This window comes from Fusarium coffeatum (assembly GCF_003316985.1).
Source record: "Fusarium coffeatum strain FIESC_28 chromosome Unknown BRIP53273_contig_130, whole genome shotgun sequence".
NCBI lineage: Eukaryota > Fungi > Ascomycota > Sordariomycetes > Hypocreales > Nectriaceae > Fusarium > Fusarium coffeatum.
The window spans coordinates 40,754-66,263 of record NW_022157923.1 but is presented as its reverse complement, the minus strand read 5'-3'; the positions used below and the strand labels follow the sequence as shown (position 1 = coordinate 66,263).

The 25,510-nt window shown below is 49.5% G+C and overlaps 7 protein-coding genes across 7 annotated transcripts; 5 read left to right on the top strand and 2 right to left on the bottom strand.

Annotated features, from left to right (window-relative positions):
* Positions 1-1,063: 1,063 nt before the first annotated feature.
* On the top strand, positions 1,064-3,694 carry FIESC28_05988 (uncharacterized protein; the record flags this gene model as incomplete). The annotated part of the gene is made up of 1 exon (XM_031160133.1): positions 1,064-3,694. The coding sequence occupies one exon, from the start codon at positions 1,064-1,066 to the stop codon at positions 3,692-3,694; it is 2,631 nt and encodes an 876-aa protein (XP_031015780.1).
* Positions 3,695-4,769: 1,075 nt separating this feature from the next.
* FIESC28_05987 (uncharacterized protein) lies at positions 4,770-9,572 on the top strand (the record flags this gene model as incomplete). Its single annotated transcript, XM_031160132.1, has 1 exon — positions 4,770-9,572. The coding sequence occupies one exon, from the start codon at positions 4,770-4,772 to the stop codon at positions 9,570-9,572; it is 4,803 nt and encodes a 1,600-aa protein (XP_031015779.1).
* Positions 9,573-9,822: 250 nt separating this feature from the next.
* On the bottom strand, positions 9,823-11,007 carry FIESC28_05986 (uncharacterized protein; the record flags this gene model as incomplete). The annotated part of the gene is made up of 1 exon (XM_031160131.1): positions 9,823-11,007. The coding sequence occupies one exon, from the start codon at positions 11,005-11,007 to the stop codon at positions 9,823-9,825; it is 1,185 nt and encodes a 394-aa protein (XP_031015778.1).
* Positions 11,008-12,307: 1,300 nt separating this feature from the next.
* FIESC28_05985 (uncharacterized protein) lies at positions 12,308-12,863 on the top strand (the record flags this gene model as incomplete). Its single annotated transcript, XM_031160130.1, has 2 exons — positions 12,308-12,554; positions 12,610-12,863. The coding sequence occupies 2 exons, from the start codon at positions 12,308-12,310 to the stop codon at positions 12,861-12,863; spliced, it is 501 nt and encodes a 166-aa protein (XP_031015777.1).
* Positions 12,864-13,039: 176 nt separating this feature from the next.
* On the bottom strand, positions 13,040-15,810 carry FIESC28_05984 (uncharacterized protein; the record flags this gene model as incomplete). Its single annotated transcript, XM_031160129.1, has 2 exons — positions 13,040-13,141; positions 13,189-15,810. 2 exons carry the CDS (start codon positions 15,808-15,810, stop codon positions 13,040-13,042), a joined length of 2,724 nt encoding a protein of 907 aa, XP_031015776.1.
* A 4,432-nt stretch (positions 15,811-20,242) lies between these two features.
* On the top strand, positions 20,243-22,093 carry FIESC28_05983 (uncharacterized protein; the record flags this gene model as incomplete). Its single annotated transcript, XM_031160128.1, has 4 exons — positions 20,243-20,402; positions 20,489-20,648; positions 20,707-21,206; positions 21,258-22,093. The coding sequence occupies 4 exons, from the start codon at positions 20,243-20,245 to the stop codon at positions 22,091-22,093; spliced, it is 1,656 nt and encodes a 551-aa protein (XP_031015775.1).
* Positions 22,094-22,877: 784 nt separating this feature from the next.
* On the top strand, positions 22,878-25,451 carry FIESC28_05982 (uncharacterized protein; the record flags this gene model as incomplete). The annotated part of the gene is made up of 1 exon (XM_031160127.1): positions 22,878-25,451. One exon carries the CDS (start codon positions 22,878-22,880, stop codon positions 25,449-25,451), a length of 2,574 nt encoding a protein of 857 aa, XP_031015774.1.
* Between the last annotated feature and the right edge of the window lie 59 nt (positions 25,452-25,510).

The following is a 25,510-nucleotide window of genomic DNA, read 5'->3' as shown; positions in this document are numbered from 1 at the left end:
GTGACACCATCCCACTGTACACACTCTTAGAGGCCCCCACTCTTCACTGTTCACCTCCCGGCCATACGGGGCTTCGGGGGCTCATTACTCGACATTTGGCGGCCGGTCGCTGGGTCTTGACCCTGACTCCGGCGGATCCACTTGCTAACCACGCCCGACCGGGACCTTATCATTGTACAACTCTTGTTTTGTTCTTTGGTCAATTACTTGGTGCTTGGATTGGTTGCTGGAGGTGTGAACTATATTGGTGTTGAGATGGCAACATTGAAGAAAAATTAGAAATAATAATGTATGATGAAATTGGATGGCGAAGAATAATTCACGGTCTACGTTATAGTACAGCATGAAGATGGTGGATATTAATTCCGCTTCATCAACAACCACCATCAACTCTTCATTCTTCCACTCCCTGCCCTGGGTCTTGGCCAAGCAAGGCTATCTCAATTGACCCATTCTTCTTGTCTTCACAGGCCATTTATTTCATTGCATAGCTTTTCCATCGCTCCACGCGAATGCGCTGTAACCTCTGGCCGATCTCTTAAAAGCTCAACAGCATCCCCGTCACCCGCAGGGTTTCCAACAATTCCCCCAGATTTCTCCTGTTACTTTATTTTTTCCTTTTCTCTTTCCATTATCTTCTCTCCTTTTTCCCCTGAGAAGAAATACAGAGGCAGAGATCTGGGTGACGACATCATATCACCTTTTCACCTCCTAAAACACCACGCAAATATCGTCTTGCGTGTATCTGAGCGCCCACGCGTTGCCTCAGACAGAAATCCCCATCTTATCTGCGAGATCGATGTCATCGAGGATCATCGTCTGATCGATCCACTTCCATTACTATTCTTGTTTCTTAATTGTCTCGTCTCGACTCGTCTCTCGTTTTACTTATCACATCAGACCGACCGCAGTGTGGGTAATTCACCGTTCACTCCACCACAAGCTGAACAAAGCTTTTCTCTCAAATAATCTTTGCTGGACATTGACTCTCTCCTATCTCTCTTCCTTGTTTGATCATCGCAACAAAGCCCTCGCGTTGTGAATATCATCAACAGGGGCCATCATGAGTTCAGATCCGCCCCCAAATGGCGGCGGCTTCGACGAGAAGGACATCTCGATGAAAGAATTCAACCTCAGACAACCACCTCCCACAAGAAATCCTTCGCAATTCAGCGGCCAACAATCAGAACCCGCACAAACATCTTCACCTCAATTAAGTGCTGCCGATAAAAGAAACTCGGCTCCTCCGCCTGCACTCGACACGTTCCCTACTCTACAAGCTCCTGTCCAGACCAATGATTCGCATTCACTCCGGTCGCCTCTCAGTCAGCGCGCAGATGCTAGTCGACTGGACGATAACATCGAACTTTTGCGAATTGAGCGTGCTGTTTCTGCCGAGGCTCGCGACGATGTCAGCTACATGAGGAAATCGCGAGCTCACAACTTTGAGCCTGAAGATGCCTTCAATGCACCCATTCCCTCTGAAACCATGCACAAGGAGAAGGAACAAGATCCAGATGCTACACTGCTCAAGTTTTGGATGTTCCTTCGAAAGTTTCCTCGATTCGTCCGATACTGCCTGTACCTGGTCCCTGGAGCTGTTCTACTTCTTATTCCCGTCTTGCTGGGTAAATTCGCTATCAAAGACGACGGCAAGCGACGAGATGTCAATGGTGTTGATCTCATGTGGTTCGGTATCTGGCTTGAGATTGTCTGGGGAGTCCTCTGGGTTTCTCGCATGATCAGCAGTCTTTTGCCTCCAACTTTCAAACTCGTCGCCAAGCTCTTTGGATCTACCAATGCTAGCAAGTGGAAGGATATTGGATACCAGCTTGACTTACACACAGCCGTCTTCCTCTGGTTCCTCGCCATCCTCATTTCTTTCGAACCGACCATGCTGAACCACAATTTCCGAGACCGAAAGCCACACTGGGTTGAAATCATGAACAAGGTCATTATTGCCCTGTTCACATTGTCAGCTCTCAACTTTGTCGAAAAGATCCTCATCCAATGGATCGCTTTCACTTTCCATCAGCGAACCTACGCGACCCGAATCAGCAACAACAAGGCGGATGTTGGACAACTCGTTCATCTTTACGAGCACGCCAAAGCTCACAATGAAAAGACCGACTACTTCTTCCAGCGCGGCAGTGACTCCGCTAGTGGCGCTCAAACTCCCATGCAGACTCTCCAGGACAACGCCCGCCAGATCTTTGGCAAGGTCGGTTACGTTGCTGGCCGAGTCGGAAACGATTTGATCGGTCGCAAGATTGACAGCAACCACCCTCGCAGAGTTGTCAACGAACTCCTTCGAAACACTCAATCGGCACATACCCTGGCTCGTCTCATCTACCGTTGTGCCGTGAAGGACGGCACCGACCTGGTTTACGAAGAGGATATGAAAGAGATCTTTGGCAGTGAAGAGGAGGCCGAAGCTGCTTTCATGATGTTCGACAAGGATATGAACGGTGACATCTCGATTGACGAATTCGAAGCTGTGTGCAATGAAATCCACCTCGAAAAGAAGGCCATTGCCGCTTCGCTCAAGGATCTTGACTCGGTGATTAAGAAGCTCGACAAGGTTTTTGTTTTCATCATCATCATCATCACCATCATTGTCTTCATCTCGATTCTTTCTGGTTCAGCTGCTGCTGCTCTCGGTTCCGCCGGTACTGTCGTTCTGGGTCTGGCCTGGGTTCTCCAAGCCACCGCTCAAGAGTTCCTCCAGTCCATCATTTTCGTCTTCGTCAAGCATCCCTTTGATGTCGGTGACCGTGTGACTGTCTACGGATCTACCGGTGACAACATGATGGGTGACGACTTTTACGTGACCGAGATTTCTCTTCTCTACACCGAGTTTAAGAAGATGCAAGGCCACATCGTGCAGGCTCCCAACTCGGTTCTCAATAACGTCTTTATTCTCAACCAGCGACGATCCAACGGTCTTGCCGATGTTGTTCCTCTGGTGATGCGATTTGGTACACCCCAGCACATGATCGATGATCTCAAGGAACGAATGACCGACTTCTGTCTTGCCAACAAGCGTGACTATGCTCCTCGTATCATTACCGAGATGGTCAAGATTGACGACGTTCGATCTTGCATGATGAATATGATCTTCTTCCACAAGACCAACTACCAGAACGAATTGCTCCGTCTCAACCGTCATAACAAGTTTGTGACTGAACTGATGACTCAGATGGTCAACGTTGGCATCCAGTCCCCCTTCCGCATCGAGCCCGGTGGCAGCCGCGAGCACCCCATGTACTGGTCTGGTATGCAGCCTCCTCCCTATGGCAAGGAGCCCGATCATGGCGCTGGCAACGGTGGCCATGGTGTTGATCTCCACGACAAGCCTGTTCAGCACGATAGACCTCTCCACTCTGAGGGTCCTCCTCTGAGTCACCAAACCTCAAACTACAGCCGCCGTGGAACATCCGAACGCATGCGTGCCATGGAGAACAACATGGACTTCCAGGACGTTTTCGAGAACCGACGAGATAATGTTCAAGCACATCGCCTAGCTTCCATCAGAGAGAAGGAGCGCGGTGTTCGAGCCGAAGAAGAGGCAGAACGACGATCGGTGGCCAGCTCTTCAGGCTTGGACCGCATTGCCTCGACAGACAGCCGACGACATGTATTCAACCGAGTGAGGACAGGTTCCAAGAGCAAACCTCCCGGCAACATTGTCTGAGCAGGCTTCTTATGATACTTATGAAAACCAAAACTTTTACCTACCTTAGCATATAGAGATCCAGATTGGCATATCTGGAGTGGTGCATAATCTTCTTTTTCTTTTTTGTTTCGTTTCGCGCATAGATTGCTGCAAACACATACGAAACAGATTGACTCGGCAACATATAGAGAGCAGAAATATTAGACAAATTCTATTCTTAATTCCCAAAACTCCATTATCAGGCTGTGAATGAGTCAAAAAGGAGTATCGTGATCATTGATTCTGACGTGTCATGGGATGTAATTGTCATGATGGACTATTGTGATGGGACGGATACAGGGATAATCCTGGGGTAACGAGAATGATGTAATGGTAAAAGTAAGCGATCTCGTACCTGAAAGTCAATCGATAAATGTCATCTCATCTCAAAAATTAGTCGTCTAAGCTATACTGCTATATATATCTAATGCAATTCATAGCTCTTATTTGGATCATCATGCCACTACATACAATCCTTCAAGAAGGAGTCGGACCCCTCAATCAAGGCTGATACCCTAGTCCCAAGGGAACCAAAACCATGGTGGTAATTAGAGCTGCTAGCGTAATTAAAGGGTCCTGTAAGTCCGGCCCTACAAGCTCTACAACCAATAGCCAGAGCCTATTCTGTAGCTCGTCGGCTAAAGTGGAGAGGACTGATGTTCAGCTCCCGCGCATCGTCCTCAGGCCCTTCGTAGTTGAAACCAACTTTCAGGTTAGGCCGTGTACAAGGGATGAGAATGCTTGAGCCTGAAGCTGTTTATATATCAGTAAATTATCATTGTTTCGTTTTATGTCTTGATACTCTGTAGTTGTCAAGACTTTGTTGTTGCGCCTTCTTTGTGTTCCCTAAACGCCCATCGCTGCCTTAGGTCATTTACATCCAATGAATGGTCGCGACGTTGTTCAGCTGAAGCTCGCCCTTGACCACCCCCGGCTACAACGCATCTTGCACTTCCAGAGCCTCGTCTTCGAGAACGAGTCTCGCAACGAGTAACAATGCCCACCGTCGCGGCGCAATAATACCGACTTACCTTCCAAGCGAAAATATAGAACCATGTCAGGCCTTCCAGACAACTGGGAAGCCGACTACGACGGCCGTCGCTGGTTCTACAAGTACAAGCCCACGGGACACGTTCAGTACCACTTCCCCAAGGAAGGCGACGAGTTTCCGGACTTTATCGATAGCTTTTCGTCCGTGCCGGATCTTGCGCCTGAGGAACGGCTCGAGTCGCAGCAGCAGGTGAGGAGGCACGGGAGTACTACTACTGTGCCCGCGAAGCTGAGTCCGAAGAAGGATGATGGCGGGTATGGTATGTCTGCTACGGCGCGGCCGGTGAGCATGACCTGGGATGGATCGTACGAAGAGGAGCATACAGTGTTTCAGCCTGAGAACTTTATGTATCTCGGGCCTGGGACGTATACCGATGTGAGTCCGCTGGCGGAAGAGGAAGAGGAAGCTGCGAAGAGAGCTGTCGCAGGAGGAATCGATGAGAGATTCGACAAGAGCGGTTCAAAGGGAGTGAGCCCATTGAACAGTGAGAAAACGACACCGGCGCAAAGTTCTTCGCATACAGGTCCAATCGCAGAACCAGTACTGGTACCGCCCACAGTCGTCGAGGAGATCCACGAAATGCCTAGCCACGAACCACCACGAGCGCCTGATCCTGTGGGCATCATTGCTGAGATGCCAACATACGATACAGCTCAAGCGCATATCGAAACGAACCCTCCACCGATCGAGATGGCAGATAACACAGTTCTTGCACCGATTGAGGCTGCGGCGCCAATGATCGCTGAACTACCAGAGAAGAGCAGTCCTGTGGAAAAGAAGAAGGATGAGCCGCAACTTGCGCCTGGGTCGTTGAGGAATTATAGTCTGCCCATGCAGCCTCTAAGGACTCCTCCAGAGCCAGTCGAGGAAACACCTGGGATTCAATCGTATAAACCAGAGAATCGTATAGAGATAACACCCCATCCTGCACCTTTGCGGCGATCGACATTTCAACCTGGATATATGGCAAATGCGAGTCCGATTCAACCACCTGATCGAGGCCATGCTGGTACGCCGAATGTACTTTCGCCGCCCAAGGTACCACCCAAACGTCCTTTGGATGAGCCAACTCAACCTCAAATACCCCCAAAGCACGCTTTCGATCAGTCTTCTCAATCCAATTTACCGCCGGGGGCCGCCAATAATGTGCCTTATATACCGGGACAGGAGCCTGAGTTAGCGCATATGCCATCTGTGTTGAAACCAGCACGTGGAAAAGGTCCCGGGCAGCCCAACTCCCAACCTACGCCTGGTCCTACGAGAGGACCACAAGGCCATGGTTATGTACCACCTATGCGAGGAAAACATCCAGCATCCATGACCCCAGCGCCTGTTGTCCAGCAGCAACGTCCCGAAGAGCCGCGAATGGGTGTTCAGAGAGTCAATACTGTACCTGATTCACTGCCATCTCAAAGGCCACAATCCGTGATTCAGAATGGACAACAAGGGCTGCCACACGGCACAGCGAATCGACCGCTTATGCAAAATCGACCGGCTAGTGCGTTGCCTGATATGGCAATGCAATCACAAGCTCAGTATCAGAGTCCGGTTGAGAGTGTTCCACCGAGAGGACTTCCTCGATCGGCAACAGCAGGACCTACAACTCCATTTCCTCCTTACCCGGTCGACAATCTGCCTTATCCTGACGACCAACCACCATTTCGCAGAGGGGATCTTCCATATCCTGAAGAGCCGTTTGTGCAGTTTCCACCAAACCAAGGTCCTGTCAGCCCATCGCCTCCGATTCAAAACAATCGACGACACTCATCGTACGGCTCTTCCATGGTCTCGCCGGATTCAAGGCACGGGAGCATGTCGTTTCCTCTCCAGAGTCCCTCTCCCATGGAACACAGTCGCCGTGCTTCAACCACTTCAAATCAGATTTCCAACTATACACCTTCACCTGTATCGCAGAATTCAACGCCTCCTTCTGCTCTAGCAAATCAGTATCAACAAGGGTCTTACTTCCACATGCCAGATGGTGAGAGTCAGGGTTATAATAATGCTGCTCGAGATGCGCTGCGCAAACAGTCTTTGGGCCGTGGTGTAGACCCAAGACGTAACTCTGCTGGAGCAGACCCCTTCGGTGCTCAGCGCGGATCACCTCTCTCACAGCAGAACACACAAGGATATAACGCAGTATCTCAGGCGCTGCCGCATTTGCAGTCTCCACCACAGATATCTCAGATCAATGCTGCACAACAGAATCAGCGTCCAGATGCTGCTCCTACACCTCCGCCGCAGGGACAGCAGAGCTTAGGACGAATCGAAGAATACGAAGAAGCTCCGAGCGGAACTATCAGTCGGTCTTCAACAGCAAGTATAACATCTGAGATGAGGAAGGGATCGTTTTCTTCATCGGCACAGCCGAGCCCGATGGGGAGTAGAAGAGCTAGTTTGCAATCAGAAAGTCCAAGGAATATTCCACCCGGCCAGCTACAAGGGCAGCAAGGACATATGCTCCAGGGGTACACGGGGCAGCCTATGCCCCAAGCACAGACTCCCCAAGGTGCTCCCATGCCGCCTCAAAATCCGAAGCAGCTTCAGAGGAAGCCTTCACAGGGAAGTGTGCCTCCGCTCCAGGGCCGGCAAATGCCTACCCATGATCCAAGGATGGCTCAGGGAATGCCTCAACAACAAGGTCCTGGGCCACAAGGACAACCTCTCCAGCAGATGCCTCCACCACAAACTCAAGGCAGACCGCCTCATCCTGGGCAGATTAATACTCAAGTTCAACATGCTCCCCAAGGACCTACATCTTCCGTGCTACCTCCCAAACCTGTTCCAACACGACTTCAAAAACGATCTTCGTATGGTCCACCAAGCCCAGCAGGACAGATGGCTCCAAACGCAGCTCTCCAAGGGCCTTTGCCTCCTAGCTTGAAGGCACAGAACATGTCGGGTCAGATAACTCCTCCAGGACAACCGAATGTTCTTCAAAAGACCCCTACTGGTCGTGTACAGCCTCATGTTCAGATCCCTCAAGATCAGGGAAGCTGGCAGCCCAGCCCACATCCTGTGATGCCTCAAAGTCAACGACCGGTTTCAATGCAGCCTGGATCATCACAAAGTGCTGGCGCTAAGGAAGGTAAAGAAGGAAAGAAGTGGTTGAAATGGTTGAAAGGTGGTTCCAAGTCTGTCTCGCACAGCCCGACGACGCCAGTTATCTCTTCGCCTATCTCATCACCAATTGTTGGGCGTCCAGGCTGGGGTGGAGAGTATCAACAGCAGGCTGTATGGCAACCTGGACAACCTATGGCTGCTGGGCCGCAACCAGGTCCGCAGGGCAACCTACCGCCGTCACAGTCGATGTACATGCAGCCTCAACATATGCAAATGGCTCCTCAGCAGCAGATGCAGCCTCAACCCGCTCGAAGGGCTTCCTATTCTTTCCAATTAGCTCCTGAACCGAATCAAATGGGCTTCGACCCTAATCAGCCTGGTCAGATGCAGATGTACTCCGAGCAGGTGGCTTCTCAAGCAGTACAACAGCCGCCTCAGAGGAGATACTCACCTCCCCAGCAGGGGCAAACTCCTACTCAACAGGGACAAACGCCTATGCAGCAGGGACAAGCGCCCCCTCCGAAGAGATACTCGCCTCCTCAGCAGATGCAAACGCCCATCCAACAAGGACAAGTACCTATCCAACAGGGACAAACGCCCCCTCATCAAGGTCAAAGGCGTCCACAGTCAGAACAGCTATCCTTCCAAAAGAGGTTGTCACTTCAACAAACGCTAGTGTCAGGACGGGTTGATAACAATGCTCCAATGGTCACTCAGGGCCCGGCTCCAGGTCCAGGAACAATGCCTCGACAACATGAGCTTCAAGGACAACCAACAGGAACACCTTCTATGACAGGACCTCCGGTGAGGATGTCTTCTAATAACCTCGGGCCTGTTATGAATGCACCTGTGGGGGCTACCTCGAATAACGTTCCTCGTCAGCAACCAACACCACCGCGTCAACCTTCTCCTGGTCAGATTAGACCTTTACAACAAGTTCCTTCTCCTCAGCCTTCAATAAATGAGCCTTCACAGTCACCTCAACTCTTGGCATCCAATCATCTCCAACATGACACAGTTACCAATGATGTCCCGTCGCCACATTCGCTCGCAGCGGTTACCCCAGGAACTCCTATAAGCCGCATGTCTTCTACGAGAAGCTATTTCTCCGACGCCGGGTCCATCACGACGATCGAGGTGGCACAGGCCCAGACACAGCCTGTGTTGAAGCCTTCTATTGTTCAAGTCAAACGAAGATCCACGGATATGTTGACGCAGGCTCATGATGTGCCGTCGAGCTCTGATGCTACTCCGAGAATCTCTGAAGAGACAAAGCGTCTTGGGCCAGAGCTACCTTCGCCGCCTTCAACTCTCCAGCATCAGCAAGCTGTTCCACGATCTGAGCCGACGCCCCAAATTGATGTTCCTAAGGACACTGGTCCAGCATCTTTGTCCTCATTTGCTGCTGCACGACCTGAGCCGACACCTCAAGTTGATATCCCTAAAGACAACGTTCCGGCTCCTTTGTTCTCTAACTCCGATGCCCCAAAGACTGTTCAACCCGAAGCTCTGGCTAAACTTGAGAACAAAGAGCCGCAAGCTCCATCGCAGCCCGAACAACCCTCACCTGCTCCCATCAACAATTTTGTCCCAGACCAACAGAACAATCTTGTCGAAGCCAAAGCGGTCGAAGTACAACCAGAACCTGCCAAGCCTGCCCCTGTGGTTGAAAATAAATGGGCAAAGAAGCCAGTGGACTATTCTGGTGGAGATTGGGGAGATGATGATGATTGGGACTACTAATTAATACTTGAATCATGTAAATACGATTTTCACATTTTTCATAGCGATATAGCGAAGCACATTGTTTAGTTCCTTGAGATTGAATAAGGAAATGGGGGAGTTAATTGGAAACACCTATCTTTGATAGAAAACTTACCTGATAATCAGACCATCGTGAGAACTCGGGCCTGCCCGTACATTCTCCTACTGTTTCTGACAAACCTCTTACCTTCTTATGATGTCCTGCCTACCTCACCATATGTCCCGTCAATCAAATGCGAGGAAAGGCATACTTGGGTCGCATTCTCTCTTTCTTACACGCCGCTCCAATCTCTGCATAGGAGTTCTCGATGTGGCGGGATGATCTGCGTGCCTTTAGAACAATGTCACAGAGCTCATTCTCGAAACCCCATGCTTCGAGTTCCTCATACCACTCTTTCTCCGCCAATATACGTGTACGGATACGTTCGATTCTGGCTTCATTCTGGGCAGCCTGCTGTGGATTATCAAAGGTCAAAGGTCTGAGGGATCTAATGAGGTTTACCTCTTCCGCGTAGCGCCTGATAGCTGCCTGCTTCATCTCTTGCTCCTCTTGATCGGCGACAACGGTGCCCTCAGAGGGTTCAGATTCAGGGTCGGAGTCATTGTCGTTGTGATTCTCATTCTGAGAGTGCCCATCTGGATGTTGTGAGCCTGCTTCGTCAACGTCGCCGGCTTCTCTCCATCCATCAACGCCCCGTCCCAAGGCTGCGTTCCCATCGTAGTTGTTCTCAATGACGGGGGGATCCAAATGAAAATACAAATCTTCATCATCGTTGAAGTCATAGGCTTCTTCCCAGCCATAATAGTTAAGTTCCCAGGCTGCATTTCTTTCGGGGTCGGTTCTGATGATTGGGGGATACAAATCGTCAGCATTGCCCCAGTCAACAACGTCTTCCTGGTATGCGTTGTGTTCGAGGCCGGCCTCGAAGACTGGGATATAATACAAGTCATCATCGTAAGGATTCTCTAGCCCAAAGAAATCCGGCATAGGAGGGCTAACTGCTCGGTAGGGAAATAGAGGCGATCTCACAGGACTGCTTTCGCGGTCTTCTTCGGTTGACGAGATGGGATAGAGGTCAGACCACACAGGACTGATTTCACGGTCCACTTCGATGGGATCAGGGCTTGGCTTCTTGGTGGGAGGAGCATCGGTCTCCTCATCGTCTTCTGAACGCTTTCGCTTACCACTCTTTTCCACTGATTGGCGAGGAATGTTTTCCGGTTGCTCATGGGCTTCCAAGTCGGGACTGAGGCGTGGCTTCTTGGCAAGATGACCACGAAGCTCCTCCTCATCGTTGTCGTCGTCTGAGCGCTTCCGCTTACCTGAAGTCTTTGGCTTGCCATTTTCGCGGACAGGTTCCTGTGCGGTAGGAACTGCGACAGGCTCCTGGGGTTTAGAGATGAAAGAACCCATGTTTGCGGTTTGGAGTAGTCTTTGTGAGTTGAGTGGTGTTTGTGAGTGGTGTAAGTTTGGAAGCTGTTGGTTTGTCTTGAGAGTGTGATTGTTGATGGAATTGGAGTTAGCAAGTTTGGAGATGGCATCGAGGTATATGTAGTTGTATCTCTAGAAGAGTTGATTTTAAGTGTTCGGTATGTTGGTTTCTGTGCAATCGAACAACTAAGCATGCAATGACATTGTTCCTGTTCTATGATGTGCTGTGTGAAGTAACATGCCTGCTTTCCTTGTCGTCTTGAACAACTATACCAGACCTATTGTGGTAAGAATTTCTGTTCTTTGGTTGAATTTGTTGTCTTTGTTATCTTTACGCAACATCAATGGAACAAAGCATTATGTTCTGTCCTGCACTCAAAGATGATTCGAACACTTCGACTCTCATAGTGTGCTTGAGCCTGTACTACAATCCTCCAATAATAACTCGTGGTTACTTCTGGTGCTATTAGAAAGTCCAGCAGTCATTGAGAGCCAACAGCCTAGTTCTAGCTTCTATCTACCTAAGCTGGTGGAAAGGACTTACACGAGAGTAATGAATGAGTGGAAGTGGATGGGTCATTGACTCGAGAGAAGTGTGCTGGCGTACGCGTTACCCAGAATATAATTCCATATAGAGCGACTGTTCTCAACAAACACATCCGGTGTGGTGTATCGGTTAGCATACCGCGTTTTCATTACTGAAATTCCGCGGCGAGCGGGGTTCGATTCCCCGCACCGGAGCACATTATCTTTTGCATTTTGCGATAACTTTTTGCTTTTTTGTATACTTTGACGGTGATTGTTAGGTAGGTACCTGTTAGCTCCAGGTTACTGAGTGCTGTAAGTTGTAAGTCATCGGCAAGATAGCATGTTGAGTGTCAAGTGAGAGCGGTCATCGACTCTGCTCTCTTTATACGTGCCTTTCCTCCACTGGCTTGGCTTCATGCTCCAAAGTTCAGCATTTGCAAGTTACTTTTTACAAGTTGTTCTTTTTATCGAACCTTTTAATTCAACACTGATACTGCTATGTTTCATTCTCTATGATTCGTAACGCTATCATGATACATCCCAACAAGGTATAAACCCTCCGAGGTCGTATGGGGCAGTCCGAATCCCGGGGTCCCCACCTACTTCCGTCACCTTCCAGCTTCCCTCCACTTTCTCCGAAACGTTGAGTCTCGACATAACACATACAAACCAACCTGCGCGAAATCGAAATACACTAGATAAAAACCGAAGCGCCTTTTCATACCGTTTCCTCTTAATATCCTCGTCGCACAACATGGCGCAATCAACCGCCCATCGCCGTCTCCTCCAAGAGTACCGCGCCCTCACCAACAATCCCCCAGAGGGCATCACCGCAGGCCCCATCACAGAAGACGACCTCCTGCACTGGGAATGTCTTATCCAAGGACCAGAAGGCACACCATTCGAAGGCGGTGTCTTTCCCGCTGAGCTCAAGTTTCCAAAGGACTATCCTCTTGCCCCGCCATCTATGCGCTTCCTCGCCGACGTGTGGCATCCAAACGGTCCGTCCCTCCCGTTCTTTGTCTCACGGCGCTTACTGACTTGACTTGTTGATAGTGTACCCTAGCGGTCTGGTCTGCATTTCGATCCTGCATCCTCCCGGCGACGATCCTAACCACTACGAACATGCTTCTGAGCGATGGTCACCTATTCAGTCTGTTGAAAAGATCCTCATATCTGTCATGAGCATGCTTGCCGAGCCCAACGATGAATCTCCCGCGAATGTCGAAGCCGCTAAGATGTGGCGCGAACGACGCACCGAATACGAGAATAAAGTCCGTGAGGGTGTTAGGAGAATGCTGGGTCTATAAATAATAGGAATAAAGTGGCAAAGGAGCATCGGCGCACATCATTTTGGCATGGTTATGGCATAGCATGGTGTTCGGCAGCGGTTTAGCCGCCTAAATAAAACTGTTCATATACTCATCCCTCCGAGAACCCGCTTCTATCGTGAACGCTCTACAAACTCCATCTCATGCATAATCGCTCATAGCCCGTTATCCGCCTTGAATTTGTCCCAGCTCTCGTTGAGAGTACTAAATACCAAACCAGCAATCAACCTCACCTCGGTACTTGCGTCTTGAGGAAGCTGTAAAATGTTAGAATGGATCTTAAAACATCGATAGAAGTGCTTACCTTATCGGGATGGGTCTTCGCAATCGCCTTCATGTAGTTGATCTTGACCTTGTTTGCCATGACCAGCTCATGCAAGCCGACCTTCTTCCATCCACTGTTCTCCCACAACACGGTATCAAGACTAGCGATAAGAGCACGGAGGTTGTCTCGCTTTCCGTCGCGCCATGCTGATACCTTAGCATCGACCTTCTCAGAAAGAACAAACTTCTCGTCATCCTCCTTAGCTGCAGCCTGGTTTGCCTCACGAAGACGTGTAACAGCTTCAGAGCTCTTCTGGGGTCCAAGGCTAGCTGTAGCCGTAGGTCTGGGTCGAGCAGCTGCTGGCTTAGGTGTTGGCTTGGGCTTGGGTGCCAATGTGTTTTGACATCTCTGTCGACCCTTGATGGCATTTGATCCACCAACACCACTCTCAACACAAAGCTGCCAAACCGCACTGGCATCGGCCCACTTCTCCATCTGCTCGAGAGCCTCAGCTTTTCTGCTTAGGGCCTTACCATAGAGGTCTTTCAAGTCTCGGTTCTCATCTACACCGCTCTCATTCTTAACAGCCACTGTTTCTCCTGAGCCATTGCTAGGTCCAATGAGCTTGAGTGCTGTATCAGCATCCTCAACAGCCTGTTTCGGCTCTCCGGTCTTCAGAGCAGTCAAGGCACGGTTACATAGGAGTAGAATGGCAAGAGGGTGCGTAGGTGGGACAGCCGACAGCGAAGAAGAGTACGATGAGTGAGCGGAAGCATAGTCACCTCGCTTGAAGTGAGCTGTGCCTTGAAGTCGGTGTTGTGTTGAATTTTGCAGGGCAACAGGGCTGATAGATGGTATCTCACGAGCTGGTCGTGGCGCAGGTCTTGGGGCAGGTGAAGGTCGCTTGGCTTGTGGTGTAAGTCTAGGAGATGGCTGAGCTGATCTAGTGGGTAGAGACTGAGACGGCTGAGATGGCTTGAATTCCTGTGAATTAAAGAGCAGGTCTGGTTCCGGCTCAGCTTGCTTAGGGGGTGGTGCTGGTGAGGAAGCCTGTGAAGGTGTCTTGTTTCTTCTGTTAGGACTCCTGTATGTCGAGAAACTATCATCGTCTGCAGCCAGCCGGTTAAGTCGTGATTTTGAATCAAAAGCCGATGTCGGAGGTGGTGCCTGTTGTTGCCATCGAGGAGCAGGACTTGAGCGGCTACCAGCAGAATGGGCAGGCGATTGTCCTCTGGGTGGCTGGGAGCTTTCCCTCTGCTCGGCAGGTCGACTGTTAGTACGACGAGGTTGAGGGCGGCCGCCATCAAGCATCATGGCTTCATCTGTGGCATCTGCCCGGGCCTTGCCTTGTGCCTTAGATGACTGCTGCTGCTGCTGCGCTTCCCGCATCCACTTAGGTTGGTTTGGGTCGCCACCTTCTTGGTTGAAGTCGGCAACGGCCTGCTGCATCTTCTTCTGTCCTGTTTTCCAGAGCGAGTTGGCAGTCTTGAACAAGCTGTTGCCAACAGCAGCAGCAGTCTTGGCCAGGTCTTGGTCTCCTGCGGCTGGCGATCTGCTGTCACTTCTTGGAGGTCGACTTCCCGGGGGTCGGCTTCCAGGTCTGCTAGAGCTAGCTGACGAGGTTTTGCCTTGCGCTTGTTCCTTGGATTTTCGGTGCGCTTCGTCCAGAAGCCAGTTGACTGCAGCTTGAGCATTGTAACCATCGCCGCTCTCGACCAGAGCACGTCGGGCATCATCGGCAGAGAATCCATAGTCCACAAGCTGAGCTACCGCTCTATCAAATGGGTCCTTGTTGACTCGAGGTTTACGCTCAGCAAACTGCTCGCGCACTGGGGGAGCTGATTCATCGGATGAGCTTGAGTCGTCGTCCTCGATAGGCTTTCCAGGTTCAGCTTGAGGTTGGCTTGCTTCCTGCTTACGTCGCACTTCATCGACAGGTCGTCCAAGATCGCCCAGGAAGTCGTCATCGTCAACCTGCTGAATAGGTGCCGCGGGAGCAGCAGCAGGCTTCATCTGATTCAACCCGAATGGATCGTCGTCGTCGACCGGAAATCCACCTCCATTTAAGCTAGCCCCGCCAGTTTTCCACGCGTTCGGGTCGCTCAGATTGATCGGCGGCGCGGTCGGGGCCGCATTCGCTGGTGTCGATCGGTGCGATTCGGGAGGGGGGTAATGGCTCGCATTGTCGACCTTGGTGTCTTTATTGAAGGCAGCAAAGAGATCGTCGTCGTCCGATTTGGGTATACTGGTAACCGGCGGCGGTTGCAATGCAGGACTGACTGATGCACCTCTGCTTCCAAGCGTGTCCCAGTGCTGCCCATTCCCAAATTGAGCCTCCTGTTGCTTCCTCCTCTCCTCTTCCTTCTGACGCTTCTCAGCTTCGAGTTGCGCCTGTCGCTCAGCCAAAGTTAGGTTCTGCTTCGCCTTTGCTGGTCCAAAATTCATCAAATTGCTGAAACTGTCCTGCGATGGCTTCACTGGTGCCTGAGCTGCCTTGGGTGCCAAGGATCCAGAGCCCTGTGTAGATAGAGGCGTGTTACGTCCAGAACCTAAAGGAGATGGTGTTGGTCGCATTGCAGCAAAAGCCGAGTTCATTACTGGCGGCTTCGGTTGGCCGCCAGTTGGCTTTGCAGACCAATCGAGGCCTGAAAGGTCGTCCATCGTGTGAAGAGAGCTGGTATGTTATTGAAAATAGTCAATCATAGTACGATAAGGTGAGTTATGAGTTGTCTTCTGTGCTGTCGCAACTGGAAGCTGCGACCCCATCCAGGGGCCGCATTCGGGTGTGGGGTTGTGGCTGTGTAACTAGTTTGGGTTCCTGTGGCTCACCCATCACATGATTGTAGCATATAGAGTTGTTAACACCAAAGTTTGAACAAATGTTTATGCTGTGTTGATGTCATGGGATTGTCAAGAATTTACAATGGTTGTGAGGAATTGAGTGCATCAGTGACTCAACGATGTAATGGTATTCGATAAAAGAACAGGAATGAGACATGGGGTGGAAAGAGGACGGGACATCTCAGCCATGTCTGTCTTTAAAGACACTGGCACTCTTTGCATTTTAGATCTTATTTCCTAAGTCTGGACTTTAACCATAAGTCTTGATTTATTTCCTCGAAAAGCCATCAACAGAGTGACGTATAATAGATGTAGAACTCAAGGAGCAAAACTAATAGAGGTTGGGTACTGTGACAGAACCCAGACTACTCAAACACACATGCTACTGGGTTGAGTGTCACTAAATCTCATCTCTAGGGTGTCTAGTAAGTTTATTAGCACTTTGCTTCTGTGTTTAGGCGTCAAGGAAGACGAACAAGCTCCCCGCTCGCCCTGGATTTCCTACCACTTTTCACCTCATACCGAGATAACAAGCACTACGCACAAAAGAAGACAAGCCTATCAATCAATATATCACTCATTTGTATATCTCTGTTCTAATATATCACAGACCTGTATCAAATTAAATCGTGGTTTCGTTACTGACAAACACTTAACAGACCACCACTTACACGTAGCGGTCATGGTCTTACCCTACACCAATTGACATGAAACCACGCTCAGAACTGATAACAACCAAGGCAGACAAACATTTTGAGCTTCTGTGCGTCTGTTAACTTTCAAGCACAGTCATTGTTCTGAGCCATGCCGCCATGTGTTATCCGTGCTATGAGAGCTTTTCGCCCTTACTACTCCACCTTAATATCGGACGAGAGAACGTGCCCATCGCCATGACTGACACACAGATGTATTTGTTCTATCACAGAGACGAAGCCTGTCACTAAGAAAAAGAGACCAGTCACTTGCCACCAACCCTATCGGTTCTCTGATTGTGTTCCGCAATGTTTCGCGATGAAACAAATCGCGTGACTCTTCAAACGTATAAACGTCCCAGCTATAGGGCGCTCATGATCCAACTTTTAAATTGGAGTGTTACGGGTATTATAGGAGCAACTAGCATAGAGGCAAACACTAAGGTCCAGGATGGTTCTAGACTCTTTGGTCTTGTCGCAAATCAGGTTTGGACCGTTGGTTGTTGTCGCAAGCATGTGGTTTATGGTCGTAGTGAAGAAACGTGGCCATTATATTATACAACCTCAACGACAAGTCTCAGTTCTGACTCTCGAAGAAAAAGGGAAGAATTCGATACAACGTTGTCAACGTCATCGTAATGTTAGATCGATATTGCTTGCGTCAGAATTCATGGCAAGGGAGATTAGAGAGAGTTAGATCTGCGCTGGAGCGTGGAGAAGTGCTTGCTGGTATGAACTCTCAGGGTATCAGCGGCAATGATCGAAATCTCCTATTTTCCATGCGAAAATTGAAGAAACGCGACCAAGAAAGCCAAGACTTTGGGCTTTGAAAGGAGAGAAATTGTGTTTGGTTCTTGAGTGTTTGATATATACATGGGTCTCCTTTTGTCTTGTGAGTCCTTTTTAGCTAACCCCAGACTGAGGTCATAACCCGAGGTCATAGCCGCCACTAAAGCACCAGCGCCACTGAGTGTGATAAGGGGACTCAGTGGCAGTGAGGGACCAGCCTATCTTGATTGGTCGAGAGCGGAAGTGAAACCCGTTTCAGGCATCTTGGCTCCATCAACTATTGGTTGCAAGGCTGCCCCTGGATTGAACCTCAAATAATTAACCAATTTATGCACCGCAGAAATAAACGTCTGGGGATAATCAAGTTGAAACCTTTCCGGAAACACTTGAAGGAAACAGAAAGATGAGGATGAGCAGTCGGTTCCTGAAGATCGTGTCAAAGAAAAAGTCAGGAGGTTTCATTCAATACTACGTCGCGGTACTTCACAAACGCCCCTTGTTTCTCCCTTTGTCTCTGAAGGATGGACCCTTGCTTAAGACAGCCAGCCACCAGATCTGAGAGAAAAGAAAGGCAGGTCATAGAGATGCGTCATAACCTCTCAGCACGGATACTAAAAAGGGTCGATCTAGGCTCTAACAATCCGATCTAACCGTGATGGAGTTCCTAGCCTTCTAGTCAGGTGTTCTGAGCGGAATGCCTCGAGAAGGAGATTTGGGGACCTCTTCAAGTTATGCAAAGCTGGGCTGGTGGAGTTTTGCGCGACTATGGAAGGCGCAGGAATCCAATCAACGCCTCAACGGATGTCAACCAATTTCATAAGTAACAGTGAAGATCTGTAGATGCCAATCTCAATTTGGACAGCCGGCCATCCGAAAGTGATTGACAGGAGAAATGATGGAAGCCCAGATCTTCTGGCGCCGTTTGCAACTCGTACACGGTTGTTGATTCGGTCGTTTACCTGGCAAGGAGGGTTCCTTTGGTTCCTTAGCCTCGGGGCAAGGCAGTCCATCCATGAACATACTGGAGATCTTTATACGACGAGTTACGATGTGCCTGGTACCTGCATCCAACACGTTCCTCATCACCAAGGCCAAGGTATTCGTAACATACTAGTCTCCCAGATCGTCCAATGAGACCCAGAATATTTCTGGGTTCCTGGCTCGGTACTACCACTTTAACACCCCTGAGGGTTGGAGCTTGACCCTTGGAACCGATGCAATTTTGGCTGCGACATAGCAAAACGTCCCCCCTCAGAGTAATTGGTCCGTACCTGACTTCCTTTGCCAAGATGAGCTGCCCCAGTAGGTAATAGGCCAGTCCGAGAATTGGTCTCTGCTTTTTTGCCTGTCAATGCAAACGAGCCAGGCGATCTACTAGAACTAGTGGCTATCATTCCCAATTCTCCATCTTTTCTGCTTCTCCTCTGTCTATCATCATTCCTTTTCGAGTTGCCTTTTAACTGATTGATCCATTCTTTTTCGAAGTTCGGGCTGGCTCTGCTTCACATTCATTCTTCTCTGCTCTTTCTTTTTCGACTGCTACAACTTTGTACTATTTGCTAGTACTTACACTCATTATCGGTACTCGAACTACCAACAACGTTCCTTGCGATCCCGCCCGTTCGACATTCTTTCTATTATTGCAATCTACCATTCTGTTTTCTATTGTGAAGGCTGTTATCTGGAAATCTCGCTACCGACCGTTGATCGTCAAATCGTTACCAACGGTTTCCGGAACTCTATCTATCAACGGAGGCTTGCCAACCGCGTTATATCGAAACCGGCTTTTCACTTGAATTAACGACCTCATTTCTCGTCACTACGGAGACCTAAATCTGGTTCAGTTAAATTGAATTTCTGTCAGGAAAACTTCTCGAACCGTTCTCCCACTTTACCGCTGAGACACGTCGACCGATCGTACGGTTTGTTGGCTTTTCGGTAAACCGGAAGTGGCACCATTGGACAGAGCATTCTTTTGGTTACAAGGTCCCCTTATTTTCCTTTAAAAGGACCCCGTGGCTTAATCCGGAAGCGTGGCAGTGAGTGACTTTTGACGTTGGAAGATCTAAACCACGCGTTGGAATCCTGAGGTCTCAGATTCTTAGCGGGGCTGGCCAGAGTGTGCGACTGACAAAGAGCAATAAAGGTATCCCCAGCCATTGCAGCTTTTGGTTTCAATATTTCCCCTCTTGATCCCTTCGTTTCTTTTTTTCGGATCAATATTCGGTCAAAAAGAGGAGTTTCGAGGCTTACAGACAATCTCGTTGACTTCATCGAAAGTCCCCTACGAAGACGGTAAGTACATGTTTAGTTCACTTATATCTACCTCACCTTATCTGGAACTCCTCCATCACCACCTGAATTTGAGACTTGGGTATATGAAACGAACAAACTTGACTGTTCAATTTAATATCCTCTCAAATGATGAATTTCCAAGACTATCATCGTCCAATTTCATGCGTTGGCAGCCGATATGAGTGCAGCAGGTATCCGTTGCCAGCTCCACCGACTTCCTTCCCGTATAAGCCCTTCCTTCCGTCTGATGCCTCAACCACATGCACTTGCCTGGTGCTTGTGAATCACCATCATTCGCACCTTCCTTTGGAAATTTTCCCTTGAGACTTCAAATTCTCCTCATTCTGACTACACTCTTTCAACATCTTGATGGTCTTTGGATTCTAACATCGTACAGATCGCTTTATCGCATCGTCCATTCATTCAACTTAAAGCCTTCTCAAGGCCACTTCAAGCCTACAGGCTAAATCGTCATGATGCTCAAATCTCTCATCACAGTTTCCGCGGGCCTTGTCGGCAGCGCTCATGCCTTCTGGCGCATGGAGTGTCCTGGCCGTGTAGGTCTCGCCCGTATCGATCCCATCATCGATCCCGGTACAATTTCAAAGCATGTTCACTCAATCCACGGATCTTCTGGTACGTCTTAACTCGGGGCGAGACTGCTAATGTGTCTTGTCGCACCAAGATAACTCGTTGTGAGAGTAACACTAACAATTGTGCAGGATTCGCTGAAACTGTTACTACTGAACAGCTTCTCGATGCTGATTGTACTTCATGCCGAGTGACACAAGACAAGTCCGCTTACTGGCATCCCTCGCTGTATTTCGAGGATTCCAAGACCGGAAAATTCGAACTCGTTGATCAAGTTGGTGGCATGCTCGCGTTCGTATTCCCATTTTAACTATATCACATTGCTTGAATTGAAGCTAACAAAGTCTAGTTACTACCTGCTTTTCGGAGACAACATTACCGCTTTCCCCCCTGACTTCAGAATGTTGTCTGGCACAAATGAGCGACGAACCTACTCCTTCGGAGATCCCAGCAAGCCTGATCCTGAGAAGTCTACGTGGCAAGCTCTGGGCCAAACTTCGCAAAGCGATCTCGAAGAGCGTGCGCTTGGCTTCAACTGTCTCAACTACGACAAGACCCCCGAAGGTACCCTTTACCGCCACTACATGCCCGACAAGGCCTATCTCGATGCGAACTGTAAGGATGGTATTCGCTTGGAGATCATGTTCCCGTCTTGCTGGAAGGGCGGTGATGCCGTCGACAGTGACAACCACAAGGACCACGTCGCCTTCCCCGATCTTGTCATGACTGGTACCTGCCCCAAGGATTACCCCGTTCGACTGCCCAGTCTTATGTATGAGGTCATCTGGAACACTGCCGCTTTCGCCGATCGAAGCGGTCGATTTGTCTTTGCCAACGGCGACACTACTGGTACGTCGAAGCCTATATCTTAAACTGACGCAATACTGACCCAATATGCAGGTTACGGCTACCATGCTGATTTCATCATGGGCTGGGAGGAGGAGTTCCTTCAGGACGCCATCAAGACTTGCACCAGCGAAACTGGAAGAATTGAAGACTGCCCTCTCTTTGACGTTGTTAGTGAAGAGAAGGCCAAGACCTGCGAGATGAAGATGCCCAAGGTTTTGGAAAACGAAGACTGCAAGGGTCCTTTGAAGGCGCTCCCTGGTAGCAACGGAGACTCTGACGAGGTCGAGAAGCCTGACCCCACTGGCGTCAAGCCCGCACCTACTCTGACTTACGCTCCTGGTGAAAGGCCAACAAACTCTGCCTCCCCTCTGCCTGGTCAAATCTTCAAGGTGTCGTCGGCTTACGAAGCCCCGGCTGCCGGACCAAGCTCTGTCAACACAGAGAAGCCATCTCCTATCTACTCCAAGATCTCTGAGCCCTCTGTGCCCGCTCTTCTACCTACTATCGAGGCTGTTGCAGATGTTGGCGCTGTCGCAATCGAGCAAACCACATCTGCCGAGATTGAAGCTCCTACAACCACCCCTGCGCCCCAGTTCGAGCCTGTTGAGGAGACCAAGAGCTTCTATAGCACCCAGTACATCACCAACGGTAACCTCGTTAGCAAGATCCTTTGGGAAGAGGAAGTTGTTTACGTCACCGACCTTCAAGAGGAGGTAGTCGTGGTTACTGTTACATCAACTGCCATTGCTACACCTTCAGTTGGACCAGCACCAGCGGCAGCTCCTCCCGCTCCCCCAGCAGCGGAAGCAGCTCCTCCTGCGGCTGCCCCAGCAAGGCGCCGACGACGTGGTGCTCACCTCCATGGCCATGGACACCGTCATTTCTAATCATCTGGAAAGAAGATTAACGAAAAGTAAAAGATAAAGCACAAAAAAAAAAACTACTATTTTCTTCTTATTCTCTGGCTGGTTCCAAGTGTTTCTATGTTATGCATGGTTTGGTGAGGAGCATTTGGGTTCAATGGTTTTTACTTCGTAGGAGAGCGATGATTGCCCAAGACTTTGGGAACATGTGAGCTTAAGGAGAAACTACCTGATACAAATAAAGGAATGATGAATGATCACCAAACGACCTGCCTCGTATTGGACAAGAAGTCTCCCTAGTGATTGCGTATTTCCCATAGTCTCACTTATAAATGTTGTGATCCATATGCCCCTCAACTTGAAACTAATCTTTAAGTAGGCAATTTTCATGTCTATCTATGTTTGAAAAAGCCGACTAAATGGAGATTTATTAAGTCATTGTAAGTTGGTCGTACCTTCCGTCGTCAAATCACTGAAGCTGATGTATTAAAACCGTGAAGCTGGTCTTGTGGTTTGCTGAGGCTGGAATGGGTCACACCTGGCAACACATTCCTCATGACATTGAACTGAGACTCTTGAAATAACCTCAGCACAATTATAGAGAATGAACTCATTAATTAAGATGAAAGTGGGCGTATTCCGAATGAAGGGTTTCTCCTTCATTTGGTGTCCGCCATATCTCATGTTGTCTGTCCTCTTCAAGCCTCGTGAACCGAGTTGAACTGAATCTTTTTTATTCTTGAAACTTACAGAACACTGCTGATAGCTGAAGATATTTTGATATTCAGCTACGGCAGTGTAAACAATCATGAGCTTTTCAACTCTTCTACGCAGAGAAGTGCGTGGTGCTGGTGGTCTTGGTCTAGGTTGGATCCTCGCCTTTTCTATCGGTGGTGCTATTCTCCTTTTTGCTGCCATCGGATTTCTTCTTACTTGGAAGGTCAAGACGAGAGATCAATCTGATGCGACTACGATTTATCAAGTATCGGAGAATATTGAAGATCATCGACGTTCCGTCTTCAGTAAGCGACTCGTCAAGCGGAAATACAACAGTTCCAGATCTCTGAGTCGGCTATCCCTCTCGCTGCCTCCAGTACTACCACCTCTTCCGACATATAACAGCTTCACCTTCTTCGGCGGAAACAACAAACGAGGTCGATCGAGTAGTTGGATCGAGGAAGACAGATTCCATGGGCCGAGAGTTAACAGAAGTCGACGGGATAGTCTCTTTAGCAGAGATGGGTGGCTAGGAAGAGCACCTACAATTCCAACTCTTATGACGGACGAAGATCTCGAAAAGGCACAGGAAGCACAGGAGATGGAACAAGGTCCCCACGTGCAGAAGCGACACAGTATTGAGACTCTGGAACGAAGCAAGACTGCACCAGATATGCCCCTCCACGAGGAACATATACAAGTCAGCCCTGTGCGAGTTCCATCAAGAGCTCGTGTAAGAGCTTCAGTGACAGATACCGACCTTCGAGACATTCTTCGAAACACAGAACAAAGACTTCGAGAGGGAACCAGCAGATCACCTAGCAAGAACTCTCGTAGCTCACCTACAAAACGTTCGCCTACCAAGATATCTTCGCTGAGAAGCACACCGCGCAAGAACTCGCCTACAAAGACTCCTCATAGCCACAGAACCACTTCATCTCTTGACTCGACCAACACAACTGGAACAGTACGCATCATGCGAGTGCCGCCAAGTCCGAGTAAAAGAGCAACTATTCACACAGTACCCATGGATGCGCAGAGTCGACAAGTTTCTGTTAGTTCTATTGGTAGTGCTGCGAATAGCTTGTTAGCCGAGGCAGCGCAAGAACTCATTCTACCAGGAGGACTCTCGAGTCCGAGTCGCTTGAGAGGAAGACAGTGGGAGCCTCAAGAGGATGAACTTCCCCCTAAGCCAGAACCTCCAAAACAAACTGTCAAGGAGGATAGTCCTGATCGTCGAGTGTCGCAAGAAAGTGAAGCGTCAAGTTCACTATCTACATTGTACAGCGCCAACGAATCCACTGAAGAGAAGGATCAACCTGACCCGTTCATCGAGAGAAGAACTTCCGCAGGGCTCAGCTCGGATAGTAGAGGATCACTATTCGGAGCACGGGCGAACCATAGAAGGGGTAGGAATCTGAGTATATCGATCCCAGGCGGACAATCCATTTTCAACACCCATGGAAACGGACATGGACAAGGCCAATTTCGACCCTCCCTTGTGAGCACACAAGCTGTTGGCGGACCTCCGATCTCTACACACCTGGCACCCCCTCCAGAGCGATTCCAACGCAACGATAGTCTTCAAGCTCGCGACCAAGATGGCATTGCACTCGCATTCCCTATCAGCAACTCATACACCAGTGTCCTGACACCTTCTGTGACAACCGAAGGCGACAGCACTTTATCTTTAGGGAATACAATCGACGAAAGCCCCAAGCCTGAAGTTCCTGAGCGAATGAGACCGGCGTTGCAGGAGAACAGACATAGTATTGCAACAGTGCCGAGCCTGAACTCTTCGCCTTTTGACGAGCAAGATATGCTATCATTGCTGCTGGGTACAAACCCGAAAAGAGCACTGCCTGAGCCGCCGAAGCATATCGCACAGGTCGATCATATAGATATGCCCAAGCCAGTTTCTCCAATGCCTAGACGAGAGTTCTCACAGCATTTGCGACAGATGTCTTCAACAGCGAATTCTATATACCGCGATGAAGTACCCGTGGATGATCCTGGTGCCATGTCAACAGGATCACCACTTCGTCGTGCAAACTCACGATCTAAGAAGGACATGCCAACTCTTCCTCCCCCGCCAGCTGTACCAAGTATGGGATCGCTCGGTAACTCTATCATGGAACTTAGAAGGATGAACAGCATTGTTAGTTCATACAGCGCCAACTCTTTGGGATCATCTACCGTCGACCCTGATTCGCCAACACTACCCATGTTGAACTTGACAAGCAGCTTTTCACGAAGGAGTATGAATCCTTCTACTCCCAGGGGAAGCACCTCAGGTCGTCAGAACTATCTCAACCTTGGAAGTCCCAACAAGAACGCCTCCGGCTCAGTCGTGCCACCTATGCCAAACCGTCCTCTTCCAACCAGTCGCAGTGGTCGTTCTAGCCTGAACGTGGAGATCCACGAAGATGATATCGACGAGGGCAAGGAGAACCATGAACCGATGCCCATGCGAGAGACGCGCAAGAACGGAAGAGATACCCGGGATTTGAGCCGAACATCAAGCGCCAAATCCAAGCTTGGAACTGTGAGCGAACTTGTTGCTGAGAGTAAGCGCAAGACTGTTGAGTCGGTGGGATTGTACGACAAAGAAGGATTTCTTAACAGCTCGCCTGATGCATCAGGAAAGGGGCGATTGCGCATGTAGACGGTGACTTATTATTTCTTTTGGTTTTCTTTGTAACATCAGCAAGCTTAATGTATGTA